We start from the raw sequence: 16485 nt of genomic DNA, 5'->3' as shown, positions 1-16485 counted from the left end.
TCAAACAAGGGCAGGCAGGGCAAGCAGGCAGCCAAGCAAGAGGGAAGTAACACCTGATCCAGGTACTTCTCAGCAGGCAAATCGGGGTCCTCTATCCCTCCTATACACTCCTTTTATCACCTGCATGATTGGTATTGCATTTGTTCTGGTTTCGCTTTCCTAGAGTAGTCCCCTCAGATGTTAATGGTGGGCCCAGAAAAATGCCCGACTCACTTTGTAGGACTGTGGGCAGTGTTTGTCAGTCTGGCCTCCAACTAGGCAAGCCAGGGCCGACACACCCGTTTGAGATCCACAGCCTGTTTCCCCACAAGGGGCAGTGAACAAGCAGGCGGCGCCAAGAAAGGCCCGAAGTCCGTGTTGGCAAGCCGGCCCAAATGGCACGGCAGCGCAAGCCACCGCAGGCCTACGTCACTAAGTTTGGTGGAGGGACGGAGGTGCACAGCCAGTCCACTCACATCTGCCCTGCGAGTCCAAAGTGGGTGATCCGTAAAGGAGAAGTGGTCCACAAGGTCGCACCTCATAATCTCCGTCTCTGGTCCTCTGGTGCCCTGCCACGGTCTCACAGCACTCTTGGGCCCAGTGGTTGGATGTCCGGTAGTGGCCAGGAGGGTCGGGCCCACCCCACTCTCACCACCTCTGGTGACAGCGACTCCGGGCCAGATACAACCCGGGCAGCAGGTCGAGAGGTGTTCATAGACTCTGGCACCTCCAGGCCCCGGGGTCTATCGGCAGTGTGGTGTGCTCGAAGGGGGCCGCTTCCGAAGGGCCAGAATCTCAGGGTCATAGCTGGGTTGTGGGCTGTTCACTGTGCGAGAGTCACCGGCAGGGAGCACTCGCTCTCATCGAAAAAAGCGGTCCGCCAACCCACAGACTCCATGCATACTAGCTATCAGTGATAGCTAGTATGTGGGGGATTAAAACAGGATAGATATCGGGCCAGATACGGAGCTCTAAATTACACGTCCGCCATGTACGCCATCTTGGCCACGCCACCCGCCCATGTCAAACATGATCCTCCTTCAGTCAAAAGCCAGGGTAGACTAATCAGTACCTTGCTGGCCTTATCTGCTTTGGTGAGAGAACATGGACAATGGGCCTCTTCTGCAATGGGACTTGTAAGTTCAATTCCCCTCTGAACTCGGTTGAGTCCCTCTGTTATTACTCTCCTAAGTCATTGAATTGACCTATGGGCACCCCTACTCCTCATCTATGAAGCACCTAACTTTAACCTGCTCACAGATGCATCCCAGTAGGCAGGCAGTACCACCATTGCCAACAAAAAGAAGTGGCCCATCCCGCTCGTGGATCAGACTTCTGTAGCAAACCCAAGGAAACCCAAGGAAAACTCTACCCACAACGACAACAAACAGCAGAGGCCAGGCTATCCATTGCCAGGTGGAGGGTCAAAGTGGGAACCATGGGGCAGGCCTCATTTGCAGACTTGGGGCTGGCAAGGAGTTCCCTAACTGCTCTTCAGGATTCCCAGCCACAGGTGTTAAGCACCCTACTTCCACTTTCTTTCCCACCAGTCCAAGAGACTGGCCACTCAGTCCCAGGTCTGTACCCTGAAGCTGAACAGGTGCATGGCGAGCCAGGAACTCCAGGGGGGAACACCACCCCCCTCAATAGTGACATACTCTGTCTGTGTCATGCAGGGTCTGCCTGGTGCAGGTCTCTAGCCCTCTGTCCCTGTGACAGCACAAGGAGCACCTCCAAGTCAAGAGTGCCCTCACCAGGGTCAGTCTAGGATGCCCTGTTCTCAGAGATGGCAATCCCTACGCCACTGGTCCTCTCACTATGGATGGTTTCTACCTCCTTCCCTACCATATGGGCCTTTGTACTCCCCCTGCTGGAGTAGTATACTCAGAAACCTAGGCTTTCAAGACGTCGTGAGCGGCTGCCCCTCATTATCCAGAATACAATCAATGGGCATCTGGGGACATACTAATACCCTCCTCTGGGTCACTTCCACCCCATCCCAGGGTCACCAGAGCCATATGGTGGATGAATTCTTGTTCATGGGCCTGGGTTACCGTATACACGTGTCCAGTGTACTGCTCTGGGGACAACAGTCTTTCCACCACCATGGTCTGACTGGCCCTTAGGGAGTGATAGGTATCCATTAAACTGTTACCTGATGGAAGTGGTTCCCTCCAAGCTAAGGGACACCAGGCCTCTTCTCCTGGGACTACCTACCCATGAGGAGCTCCCACCAGTGGTTGGCCTCTGTACAGACCAGGTCCCCTTGATTGTGTCCCAACTGGGAGTAATCAAAGCACTGGGGTTGGAAATAGGGCACCCTGGTCCATGGCCTACAAGGACCTATCCTCCTATTCTTAGAAGGAGCATGGGATCTCTTTCCTCCCATAGTATTCTGAGACCTTTCTAGATCACTGTGGACCCTCGCTCTGCTCAGAGGAACCTGAACCACCCTCCTCAGAATCACTTCCAGGTACCTTCTCAGACACTCTGGTACTAATCTAGAGATCTGCTTCCTTTGCAAGCTCTCTGGGATCAGTGAGCTTGCCGGAAATCAGGTGCAACTTTGTGACATAGTTACTGGGCATATGGTCTCTGAAACTTAGATAGTACAGCCCCTCATAACTACTCACTTGGCTTCCCTTCACTCAACCATTCAGTGACTTACTGAATGAGTCCAGGAAATCTACCCAAGAATGGTCAGATAATGTATGACTATTCTTAAACCTTAAATGTTATCTCTCTGTGGCGAGACCAAAACTTGGTGATAAGGGCTGCTTCATTTAGTCAGCCAACTCTAAAGCCAACAGGGATGGTCCATTTTGACAAAAACTACTGTTTGGGAGGAATACACAAAGGCCAAATGCAAGATATACCCAATCATGTGACCCGGGATAAAGCATCTAGGCATCAAATGGAGAGGACAAGAACATTTTAACATTCTAAAAGTAGAACAATAGTAGGAGGGGGAGGGGGTGGGGAAAAAAGGGTATAGGTAAACAGGTAGGAGAAGGACTGAAGGGGGGAGAGCTCCAATAAGGAGCAAGGGCCCTCACACACCTCGAGAGATGTCATGCTTCATCATAGAGCAGCTCCTCATTAGGCCGGGGCTGCAATGCCCAACGGACCCCGCAGGAGGTCTTTAGAGTTGGAAGCCAGGAGGCCCCATATGTGGAGGGGCAAAGGGAGGTGAATAGAGTGGGTGCAATAAGTGTGTTTAAAAATAGCTATGAGTGCTCCAGGGAACCTTTATTAGCTGGACCCTTGTGCTATGGTTAAAAAACGAGACTGCAGGAGTCTTGGCTAGCAGGGGGAATTCAACCTGCTACAGCCCAGTGTTGTGGTGACGAGTGTTAGTGGTTAAGAGGTCGACATGTTTCACGGCATTTCTTCAGGACCAGGGAAGAAAAAAACCTTATCTACTTTTACATGTAGGAGACATCCAAGGCCATCCACAACAATGGCGGAAGCGAGTAACCACCTGCTCGGTGTACTCCTCCCCACGGCCAGGCTCCTGGGACGATGTCTGGCCTTGGATGTCCTGGCTGAAGCACCAGTTTACCCCCCCCAGAGGTTCGCTGGAAGGACAAACCACTCGGCATTTCATGCTTGCCCCCCTTTTTGGTTTAACTTAATTCCATATAATAGGGACGATACAATTTAGGATACTCCTATGACCGTCACCTACATTTAAGAGTAGGTAAGGGTTTTTCTTCCCTGGTCCTGAAGAAACACCGCACATCCACTAGGAGTTTTTAGGTGTGAAACATGTCGACCTTTTAACCACTAACACTCATCACCGCACACACTGAGCAGTAGCAGGTCAAATTCCCCCTGCTAGCCAAGACTCATGCAGTCTTATTTTTTAATCAGAGCATAAGTGCCCAGTTATTAAAGGTTCCCTTGAGCACTCATAGCTAAAAAGGAAGGTTTGGGCCTGGCAAAATATCTATTTCGAATGCTATCTGGAACTGATAGGCCAATATAGACGCCAAACAAGGTTGTAAAAATATCTATTTCACCAGGCATTTTAAAACTGTACACAGGGTGCAATGGCAGGGCTGAGATTGGTTTTGAAGGACAACTTAAGTGGATGACACAATATGTGCTGAAGGCCCGCTAGTAGCATTTACAGGCCTTGGGTACATGTAGTATTACCACTTTACCAAGTTAATTAAATGTGCCAATTGGGTGTACGCCAATTTTGTCATGTTTAAAAGAGAGGGCACAAGCACTTTAGCACTGGTTGGCATTGGTCAAGTGAACAGTCTTAGAACCAACAAAAAAACATTGCAGCAAACAGGAGGGGAGAAGGCAAAATGTTTGGGTGAAGACCACACCAAGACTGTCCGAAGTCCATACTAGACTTATGCAGACACCTTTGCACTATGGTGCAAATGTGTGTGTGTAGCACTCAGCAGTTTGATTGTGCGCCTGTGCTGAGTTGTGTGAGACTTTTGTAAATAGACCAAAATATATTTTAAAAGGAGTTTACTGAGAAAGAGAAGTAACCTGGGTGTCATCTTGTTTGTGGAAACTAAGTTGTTTGGATAGCAAACATGAAACTAACTTTAGACTAATTACAGTCTTTTGAACTTGAATCCTTTGTTAAGAAACAGAAAGGATTCTATCACCACTGTACAATTCTTGATGCTATGCATATATACTTTGTGTTAAGTTGCAAGTGATTTGTAGCAAGGGATATATTTGTCACTAAGATTAGAAAGCACACTGTATTAATACATGTTAAATTACATCTAAGTGTAACAATTATTTAATTAATGTGAGTCAATAACAGAAGGATTATGACATTTATGGCAATGCTGGTTGAGAGAGATGGTAAGATGGGACCTCACACTTTGCACTAAGAAAATTACAGGTATACTTACAGGTCTTTATGGTGACTAAAGAAGGAGGGTAGCATGGCAGGAGAATGTTTTTAACTTATTTCATGGGACATTGTTTATTCTTTTTATTGTTACTGAAGTGAATGCACATAATATGGCAACACTTCAATAAAAAGATGTGGGCATAGCACTTTACTTGCATTGAGGTTAATCAGAAACTAGAAAATCCATCGCAGAAGGTGCACCTGTAGGATGTTAGAGATAGGCATTTGCAATAGGTAGACAGTTCAATCAGCATTACATGGATGCTTGTATATTGTATTTTGGTTTTAGGAAGAGCTGCTTGATACCAAGGCAAAGGGCATTGGTTAGACTTAGATGTTTGAAAGGTGTATCCTTTCACTCACTGTTGAAGTTAGATGCAGGATGTTTATGACAGATTAATAAAAGCTTCCTTCTTTGCCTTAGGTATATATTCTATTCTGCAGAAGTTCATACCCAGAGGAGTGACATGGCAGTTTTTTGTAGGAGCCCTCTGCCGGCACTGCGGTTTGCTAGGGTTGCTGAACATCAAGACGGCCTAGTTTTTTATTACACTTCATGTCTCTTTCTTTCACCACTCTACATTTCCTGTCTCTTTATCTCACTCTTGTAAGTTCTTTTTCATACCAGCTTTCTCCCTTTGTCATTGTGTTTCTATCTTTCGCTTTCTTCTACTCTTTCTCTTTTCTCCCTTTCTTTCTCCCTTGCTGTTGGTCAAGGTCTGACAATTAAAAATAAGCCCCAGTCACCAGAAATGAGTGACAGTACCTACCACCTGCAACCACCATCACAAATTAATCACTGAAATTATCACAGGTTATTCACACTGGCTGTTGTGGCTGCTGCTGTGACTATAAGTAGGAGCACACCTACCCATTCGGTGGATATTGTAGATACAGCCTAGGAGTTTATTTCACTTACTTTTTCATCTTGGGACTGCACCCACCGACAGCCAAACCATTGCTGCTTCCCAGAGGGAAACGGTCATAGTAATTCTCGTACAATATGGGAGCTGCAAACAACAAAGACATTAAAATAATGCTTTTATGTGTCAATACAAAATCCATCCCATATATGTAATGCAATGCTCAGATTAGGTACCTGTAATCTTCATTTGACAGGTTTTCCTCTTGTTTTTCATTTAACTTAAATGGTGCTTTAAATATTGTGTCTTTCGTGAATATAAATTGTCTTGTTTTTTGATTTAATATACCACCTCCCGCTATCTTCTATATAAAACAGACACCTTCTCTCAGGCAGTTTCTTTTTATTAACCCAAAACTGTAATTCTCAACATACTTTTAAAAGATGTACCGCATCTCCATACATAAACTGCTCAGTGATTCAAAAAGAGTGTACTAAAGTCTTCATAAAATTAGCTAATCATACAGCAAGTCTATACAGCTAGAACTACAGCAGCAAATGGCATCCACCTTTTTTAATTTTTGCATATTATTCAAAGATCAATAATTTAAAGTTACATCTGCAAGACTGTGTAATTGCGCCTAAATATACCGTCATTCCTTATTGATGGGAATGAGGATTCAGTTATCTTAAAGTAAACGATAAGATAATCCATATACTATATAATATTGAAACTGAAGTCAAATCAAATGGTATTAAACAAGTCTTTTATGAAAAGGACAAGTAATACGAAATCTAAAATCCTGTTGTATGTGATAAGACAATGAATCAATCTTTGGACCAGATGATGTGGAAGTGCCATTATTGCTGTAACAATAAATGCTGTAAGAAATAAACTTCTGCCCTTGATTCCGTCCACATTGGAATATGGGCCTGTCACAAAACAAAGACAATGTTGGAAATATTGATAAGTAGGTGCTAAATTTCATTGGTCATTTTTATCTATCTATCTGAAACTCAGGTCTGGTTAGTGAGATGGGTTAAGCTGCTGCTCTCTTTGGTCCTACCCTTGAAGCCATTTTTGCAAACCTACTGGAGGCTTATGCAACTGGGACGAAGAGAAAACTTGGAGTTAGCGGCTCTGCTTAGCACTCTGGCCATCTGGTTCGATAGCTGTCAACAAGATGGCCCAAACAGCTGGTGACCAGATGTCCCAAACCAGGTGTTCACCAGATGACCCAGGTCAGCCGTCAGTCCAATGACCCAGGCCAGCTGCCGTCGACTAGCGTAGGCCAATGGTTGATTCAATTGCCCAGGCCTTCTGCTGACCACATAACCCAGGGCTGCTTCTGACCAGATGGTGCTGGCCACTGAACTTGAACCCATTGGCCTTACTGACCAGGGTCACTGGAGCCAATGGCCAGAATTCCCAGGCACGCTGGGGCAAGAAGGCTCGGGTCTCAAGGCCACTAGCCATCTTGCCTCCCTATACCTATTAGGGTCATTTGGTCATCATGCTCACCAGCAGGGAGTGTGACTTTGACCACGCCCCTGGAGGCTGAGGGGGCATGGAGGCCCACACCCTGCACAGTTGCAGAGGCAGCCTCTTTTGTGCCAGAGACCCGTCCTTCCTGCTAACAGCTGAGGAATGCTGGCAAGCGCCCCTACCGTCACAAAAACGTGATCAGAAGAGGACTTTAAATACATAATTGAAAGATAACCACTCTACTGCTAATAACGAAAGCCTGTCCCAGAACCAGGTAACCTATGGATGATTTAGCTCTCTATTCATTTTCTTACTGTATTGCATTTCCTCCACTATGAAGCTGTCATACAGGAGTCATAATATTGGATTTGCCCAACAGTACACCACACTGTGAATATAAAAGGCCAGTTTCCTAGCATAATCAGTCAGGAAACATAATTTATAATTAGGGCTCCCGGTTTTATGGAATTATTTTTTTTGCCATTTCCGTCTGTATTTATCCATATTTATTTTTTGCTACTTTTATCTGTAGTTATCCATATTTATTATGGGTTTTGTGGAAAAATTAAGCTGAAATTAGTATATTTATTTAACTGAAAAATATGCACTCATGCTTGAATGTCTGCCAGGTTTCAGTGCTGTGAACACCTGCAGAAGATAAATCAGTGCACTTTTATGAAAATGTGCAGATTTCAGTATCAACCTTGTGCATATCTACTGTTTTAAAGCCTCTTTACTAAAATTCCTTTAATTTTTAACCCCCTTATCTATCAATCCACACCTCTATTGGCCTGGCAGTAATGGCAGACAGTATTTAAAATTACTCAAAAAGCAACCCAATTTCCGTTTTTATCCACATCTAAAAATAAATACAGACAAGAAAACAAATGTTTTCTGTTTGTATTTATCTGTACAAATCATTAAAAACGGAAAGCAGGGAGCATTATTATAGCCTTATAGCCCGCCGTAGCGGGCTATACCAGCTATTAAAGGCCCACTCCAACGGGAGCAGGACTTTAATAGCCGGTATAGCCCAGCTACGAAGGGCTATAATGCTCCCTGTTTTCCGTTTTTACTGATTATTACAGGCTATTAGAACATTCTGCGACTAGAGGGCAGAATGTTCCAACAAATAAAACAAAGGCCTCTTGTAGTTCGAGGGGTTTAAATTCCCTCTGGCTCCGAGAGGCCTTTGAAAACAATATTGGAATGTTGCTTTGCGGGCCTTTACCGGCCCGTAGAAGTACGGAGCACCTCATTGTTTTCAATGGAGCTCCCAATATTCTAATGTTCTAATTATAATGAGGAGTTAAAAAAAGGGTGCGTTTAACAGGTACACAACTAAATAATTCTTCCTAGAACAGACAGAAAATGCATGGAACTTCGTTATGGGCATCACTTAGGTGTCGCAGTTAAGACCATTTTGGACTCACTGGTGATCTCTGCTCCAGTCTGTGGGTGCTCTGATGGAAACATGGTGCTGAGAGACATATCGAGATAAAACTCAATGTTGGCTCAGGTCAAAGGAGTAATTGGCTTTTTGAATGCATGTTAGGTGCAGGACACTCTCAATGTATTTTGGTGCCTTGGGTGAGATATAGACCCCCCCTTATTATAGTACCAATTTAGTTATATCCCTATACGATCACTTATGTGGCATATGTGCCATTCTCTGGCACAGTTCTTATGTTTGTTGCAACACTTGAAATGTTTACATTGTGCAACTGCAGTCCATGTAATGTGGCTGGATTCTCTAAGATCAAAGTCTTATTTGGCCTATGCTTCATTTCCTGGCGCAGTTCTTTTTTATTTGATGCAGCCTTTGCTATGTTTATATTATGCAACTGCACTCCACATAATGCAGCTCTGTTCACTATGTTCATATTCTGCATATTTGAATGTCCCTTCCTATATGGTATTCTAATTCCTACTGTTAGATAATTACTTTATTCATCGTTCACATTCACCAGGTTGGTAGTCTAACCCAGGTTGGAAGTCTAATTTGGTACCCCTATGATAACGTTGTAAACTCAGGAAATCACCTCAATTTTTAAAACGTGGATATTAACTTTACATGTTATTGAGAGCTACAAATTACCTGAAAGTCTCCTCTGCTCTTGATATCCCACTCCTCAAACACTACCTGCACGTCATCCAGACCTGTACGTCCAGTGCCTACTTGACGCTCAACCAAACCAAAATATAATTCATATTGTTTACCAAGAACAACAAACAAGAAGTAATACAAACCTGGATCAATTCCATGAATTGACAGCTTCAAACACCAACTTTCACCCAATGGCAAGTCGCTTGGATTCACCCTGGACTCCAACCTCAGCCTCAGAGAACACGTTACCAAAAACGACAGCCTAGTACCAGCTCTCTCTTCTGAAGAAAGCAACTCGAGGACTGCTGTTCAAGCCCTCGTACTCTCTGACATGTGGATGGTGGCAATGTCCTGCTGCACGGCCTTCCATGAGTTCCCTTAAGGGCATCCTACATGCCACAGCATGTCTCATCCAGGGATTGAAGGAAGTATGATCATATCACCCCCACCCTTATGGAACACAATTTGCTCCCCATGCCAGCCCACACCATCTTCAAACCCAACTGCATCATTTACAAAGCCATCACATCCAGGGCACCACTTATCTGGCAAACTCACCATCTCTGGTAGTTCTTGGAACAATCGCAGCCAGGGCAAGCGTAACCCCCCGCCCAAAAAAGGGGGGGAAAAGCAGCAGGTTGCTTCAATCCATGCACCCAGGATCTGCAGCAACATCCCCACATCTATTAGGACCGATCACCAATGCTCCAGTTCAGGAAAGAAATGAATGTGCACCTCTTTAAAAGAGACTGCAACACACTGCATTAGTCCTGCACAACCCAGATACCTCGCCTATCACCCGTTGGCTTCACGCTTATCTTTGACCGCGTGTAGCGCCTGCTGCCTTTAGGCTAGGTTCACGCTATAGCAATACCACATGCATGTATACAGACTTAGACACACATACATACATACATACATGCATGCATACATTCTTTGTTGGGCCCTTGAGCCTCAGCATGGTGTGGGGAGACGCTTATACTTCATTTATGAATGTGCCCACTCACAGCGCGAGCCATGCTGCGTGATGCAGGTCGGAGGCATTCAGTGGCACTGACGCAGAGCATAGAGGGCATGATATAAACAATTCTAGCACGAGGCAGCAAAGTAGGATGGAAGCATGTGGGAAGATTTACACATAAACAATGCCATACAACGAGGTTACATAATACATTACCACAATCTGCGGTTCCCAGCCCTAATTGTATCACCCAAGCAGACTGCTCGTGCCACCTAGAGACACTCTGAAATCCTCGGTGTCAAAGGCTCAGCACTCTGCTACGGAATCGGCTTTTCGTTTTCATTTCGTACCTTCCGAAGCTGACATCTGCACCATGTGATGATAATCGCATTCTTTCAGTCCTGGTCTCTACACCACCACACTCTCTCATAAATCTGGATCTAAGAGAATCAAAGTGCTGCTAACTACAATGCCAGGTGAGGCTGAAGGTTATCCTCACGAGACAGGGTCAGCTGGCAGCATATACCGGTCAGCTGGCAGCATGTACCATCCACACGGCAGCCCACGGAAAATAGTATTTTGTACAAACAATTACACCCCCCAGACTTACCAGGCCGCTCTGTTCCCGTCATTTTATTCTGAATGAAGAAGTCTACGTCGGCGTCTACGTCACACTCTTCCAGGCCTTTCCGGACTTCTTCATACAGCTGCAGAAAGAAAGCAGAATGCATGTTCCATGCCTTACTTTGGGTAACTCCACAGTGCGGCCCTACTGAAGTGACCAGTCCATGATGTCCTAAGGTGGGACTTGTAGGACTTCAGCATAGCTCTGCCTTCTAAGCAGCCTACCAGGGAAGCCCTTAACTAATCCAGTCTCGCGTATATGATTTGATACCACTCATATTCACAGTCTCATCCCAGTGTATTCTGGTGGTCGTGGACATATTTTTCTCCCTAATAAACAGAAGATCAGGTTCCAAAATGCATTACTGTAACCAATAACCAATATATTGTATTTTTCTTGGCAACCAAAAATACGACACAAGATGGAAAAGAGTTTGGACCAGAATTACAAAATAAAATCTACTGTTTTTGACATTCTGTGCGGTGTCAATCAAGACAAAAGCAAAGAAGCTTGCAAGGATGAGCTAAGGTTGTCACTAAAAATGACTTGTTTCCGGCTGCCACGTGTCAAGGTCACAAGGGCCTTTCCTTTCATGAGCTTATTGAATAGTATGCTTCGGCTTCAGAGAACAATTTTGCAAGAGCAGGTCTTTTTAGGTCTCGTGAGCCAAAGGCTCGAAGAGACATTTTATATCTGGGCTTTTCAAAGTGCTGCCGTGGCCTAAAGCTACAGTGCACGTGAACGTGCACGCGCGCAGCGCCATGTGTCTTAACTCCGTAGCGATCGTAATCACGATCACTTTCACGGGCTCCTCTGTTGCTGGCATTCCCCCCTCCCTTCTCGCCCAGCCCTTCTTGTTAAAGCTGCAGGCGTATTAACGCAATACTGCATTTCAACTCAAATATTCTTGTGCATGGAGCCAGTATTTGTATTGGGGCATTTTAACATCTATAACCGAGTGTTTGACAACATAAGATGAAAGTAATTTACCGTTGCGATTCATCCTGGCGTTTCTTAACCCCGCAACGGAGCTGAAAGTTAATTAACATGACCACGTGTCACACAACCAAAGCAACTTATCGCAGTGCTTTCCAAGGTTCCCTAAACTTGTTTTTTTATTTAAAGGGTAGCACAGTTGTCTGTTTCCCTGTCATGATTCTTCCCCCACAGTAAGGGCGTTGACGAGGAAGCACAGGACAAAGTATAATGACGATTACCAGCAAGTAATCACAGCATAACAGAGCACTGATGTGCCTTCTTAATATTGGTTACTTGCTACCCACCAGGACTTTACCACTTTCATTAATACCCTCCCAGCTCTTATCTCATACCTGCTCATGTCACCGCTGTACATTTCTACGAGTCGTACCATATCATAGCATTAATGTTGAGGGTTAAACCTGTATGCAACTTAAAGTTAGCTTTTTATTAACACAAAATGCGGCATCTTTTATTGACTAAATCCATTCCTGGACACGCCTTCCTTTATACAGCGGGTATCCCACACTGAAGATCTGACATCACAACTTTTCCTGGCTCGTTTTTTTTTTTCATGGAGCCAATATAAGCAAAGCTTTGATTTAATAAGATTCTGGACAAACACTGACATCATTCAGCGGCCGCTTATCAAAGCAGGCATCCTTCCCTGCAGCGACCATCTGGCTCGCCTCGCTGCTCGTCCCTCCTGGCTCCTGCGCATCTTCATTTATTACCTCTCAGTAAACAAGCTTCAAAGGGGCTGCTATCATCATTCACACCTCCCGTGCTTAGCAGGCAGCGCGGTGCCCATTTGCCTTGCATACCACGCTCCTTCTGGCCAGCGACCACAAAGCTGAAGCCATTAATCCAGTAGTCTAACAAGGTCCTGGGTTTCGTTAGAATGGTGCAAATATCTGCGCATATTTGAGAAGGGCATTCTCTGACCTGGAAATCTATGAATTATGGAGTGATGGTGACGGGGCACAGAGCGTAGAAGTGCCAAGACGCTCTAAAATGGTAAACTGATGTTGATGTGGGGAACATATTTGACACATGAGGATGTTCCACCTGCACCTACGTCAGGTGAGTAACTCTAAAGATGTTAGCTGCCCATCAATGCAATGTGCTTCCAGTTCCTTTTACAAAACACATCGGTGAGCTGCTCTCACACAGGCGACTCTAGGCTGTACAATGTTTCACTTTACTACCGAAGTCATTTTTGGGTTGCGTTTGCAGTTTTGTGTAGCGCAACCACAACCCGAAGGTATAGCAGCGCTTTACATGAGCACCAGTTACATTACACATGGACAAACCCTTCTCTTTTTTATTACAGTATATGCAAGTGATTAACTGGCTTGCGTGTTATTGTAACGAATGAGTGCTCTCCATCACACATATGAACAACTAAAGGCCTACGTGAGTTGACAGGGCAAATATGCCAACATTGTGGATTGTAATTGCATCGCTGCACCGTGCAATGAGGGGTTTCAGTCTCCAGGTCGGTAATAACCATGTCCACCTGTAATTACCGGTTCCCTTGCCGTGGGCTTATACCTGATTTCAGGGACATCTCTGCTACCATTTACCCCATTAATTGAGCTAATGGTAACAGGGTGTAGGGGGAGTTGGAGGAGGGGCAACGCGATGCACAGGGTGGTGGTGGGGAAGGCGGAGGTGAAGATGCAGGGCAGGCTTTGGGGCTGCTGGGGTGCCACAGGAGGTGGCCGGGTGGGGCCAGGCTGACCACAACTCCAACCCAACCTGCTTTTAATTTTACTGGGTGCAGGTGCTGAAAATAGAAAATATTTGCTCCTGGCACCCATGAATTGATCAAGGTGTGGCAGAGGAATGGGGTGGAGGCACAAAAATGCAGAGTCATGAAAAACTGTGTTTAACAGTCAACTTTACATTTTTTTTTTTTTTACTGCTGCCTAGAAACTGGCACTAAGGACAAATGAGACATCAAGTCTGTTCTGGCTTACCCAATTGGTCACACAGTGGCTGCATCTTAAAATATATTATGGAGTGAAGGCACTGGCCGCTGAGATCTTTGTGTGCCTAGTACTTTCATTGGATAATAATGGTAAGATAATTCTGGTGGTTCCAGGATTGATCTGTGTTTTATCTAATCAAAGTTTTGACTCATAAAGTAGCATAAAGTGTTACTGCATCTGCTGAAAAACACATTGCATAAGATGAAGATCACAGATTTGTATTCTAGGTAGATAAGTAAGTTGATCATTGCCTTTGACACAGAGATCCATATGTTTGCAGTTCATACGTTGCAATCCTTATACTATAGAACAGTGAGCTCTGAATAGTCATTAAGGCGCTGCATGCAAGCTGCTAGCTATGGTGGGGTTAGAACCTTATTGTTTTTTTCTCAAGCTATCATTTTTCTTAGGTTACTACAAAGGGTTCCTTTTCGGAGTGATACTGCCTAATTGGTGCAGATAACCTCAACCACTTTTATATTCTGACTTTGTATTTCTCCCGACCATGCACTATTTAATATAAAGCCTAGCAGTATGGGCCATACATTGTAACCCTCATTGCCTTATATAACATTTCCTGCACTTTGATTTACACACTTGTATGATTTATTGTCTGTGTATAATATGTGTATGTGTGTGATGCAAAGCGCTCTGACAACCTACAATGGAATGAGTAGGTATATACAAAGCAAATAAATAAATGAATTAGTAAGTTCTATTTAAATCACTATTTGTGTAATTACTAATACAGATGCTCCTGACATTCTTACAGTGCATGCATCTCTTACTTGCAGGGGTTGAACAAAGTCAAAGCCCCGGCTCCAGTTCATAGTTTCTGTTAAATATTTCTGAAACTATAACAACCTGAGTGCCTTTGTTTCCCTCCATTGCATTGGCGTATAGGTTTTAGGCTACAGATAGCTCCCACCCAGGATTAAACTAAAACAAAAGAAGCGCTGATGAACCTTTAAATCAGGCCTTTGTTTTTGGCCCAGATGGAAGTGAAACAAGCATTGGCATAGCCAATAGGTCTCGCTTTTGGGACCTTATAAGTGTTTAACTATACAACAGTTGCATAACTAAATACTTATAAGGTCCCAAAAGCGAGACCTATTGGCTATGCCAATGCTTGTTTAAGTTTGGTTACAGACAACTTTAGCTTGTTCACAATCCTCATCTCATCAATACCTTATAAAACACATTACTTAGTACTATATAGAGAGTGAGCTTTGGGTCGGCCCACTCCAGCTACTGTATTTCATGGTTTGCCAACGCTTGCATGGGCTGCCTCTCAAATGCATTACATTTCAGTAGATACATGATTGCACTATTAATTTAATATTAAGATTTTAGAGATGAGGACAACACAATAGTTCTTTTCCGAAGAGAAAAGATGGGTGCCGTGGATGTGGTATACTTTGAAAGCATAGCATAACTGAGCGCAGCTGGGCCATGACTTGAACTCGGCGGATATTTCACTCAGACCAGATCTAGCACTGACCGAAAGGAGCCGGGCGGCTCAGTCCCAGGTTTTCAACCTTTGCTTCCTCATTCCACAGGCCTCTCTGGAAACCAGTGAGAGACCAGCCACCTCCTCAAGGTGGGCTCCTAGCCTCTCCTTCCACTCAAGCTGGTGGCTCTCCTGCTGCCAGGATGTCCTCTGAAGCAGTCTTCTGCTCCAGCTGCTAGGAGCTTGCTTACTTTTTACAAAAAAAGCTCTTATTAACCTCGCATAGTGGCACCCAGGCCCTGCTCCTCCAGCTCGCTCTCCTCCAAGGGCAGCTCCCCCATCAGCCACCTGGTCTATTGAACCTCTCCGGCGCCTCTTGGAGGGTGAGAACACAAGGGACCTTATTTATGAAAAGCGTCGCATCGCTGGGGGAAAACAGCAACATTACACTTTTCAGAGCGGTATCCTTGCAACACCATGGATGCGCTATATTTACAGTACGGTGCTGCATGTCGCAAGGATTTAGAGATACATCAGTAATCCTGACGTATCTGTAGGCGCAAAAATGGCATATTGCTGGACTGTGTCTGAAAACAGGCGCAACTCCAGCAATGAGTCATTTCACATGGGGCAGGCCCCATGTGAAACGCACAGAGTCACCCCTTACGCCTGCTTCAAGCAGGTCTAAGGAACTGACGCCGTAGAAGTGGCACAGTGTAATCTCATAGTTTTCACTGTGCCACTACTACGCGGCCTTTCTCTGTCGGCATGTCCACCCTGCATATATTATACCTGTCACAGGTACAATGTAGCGCAGGGGTTTACAAAGTGACACATCTGCCTAGATGTGTCACTTTGTAAATATGGCGCAGGGTAGTGCATTTTTTAAACCGCCGCAACATCACAACAAGTGACGCAATGGCAGTGTAAGGACCTCATAAATAAGGCCCAAGGTATCAACAGTCACCACACACAAGGAGAGCCAGGAGTGCAAGGGCAGGTGTGTGTATGGTGGAAGAGCAGGCACGGCTGGACTACTGCATACTAAATGAGCAATAGGGCGTTCCACACATTGTATGCAACATTCCAGCAGCATACTCAATGGCATGGTCTTCTGACATGTAGTCACGCTCCTTAAATAAATACATGGTG

At 45.0% G+C, this 16485-nt stretch overlaps 1 protein-coding gene across 1 annotated transcript in view; it reads right to left on the bottom strand.

Moving 5' to 3' along the window:
* The window catches only part of PSTPIP1 (proline-serine-threonine phosphatase interacting protein 1), a 632908-nt gene that overhangs the window by 95136 nt on the left and 521287 nt on the right, over positions 1 to 16485 (bottom strand). The window contains exons 11-12 of the mRNA XM_085644041.1: positions 10897 to 10993; positions 5790 to 5880 (exon numbers count right to left, since the gene is read on the bottom strand). Of these exons, the coding sequence (XP_085500167.1) occupies positions 5790 to 5880; positions 10897 to 10993 (188 nt within the window). The remainder of the gene's footprint in view (positions 1 to 5789; positions 5881 to 10896; positions 10994 to 16485) is intronic.

This window comes from Triturus cristatus, chromosome 3_1, assembly GCF_964204655.1.
Source record: "Triturus cristatus chromosome 3_1, aTriCri1.1, whole genome shotgun sequence".
Lineage (NCBI taxonomy): Eukaryota > Metazoa > Chordata > Amphibia > Caudata > Salamandridae > Triturus > Triturus cristatus.
Note: the sequence above shows the minus strand (reverse complement) of the source record. Positions and strands in the feature narration are given on the sequence as shown.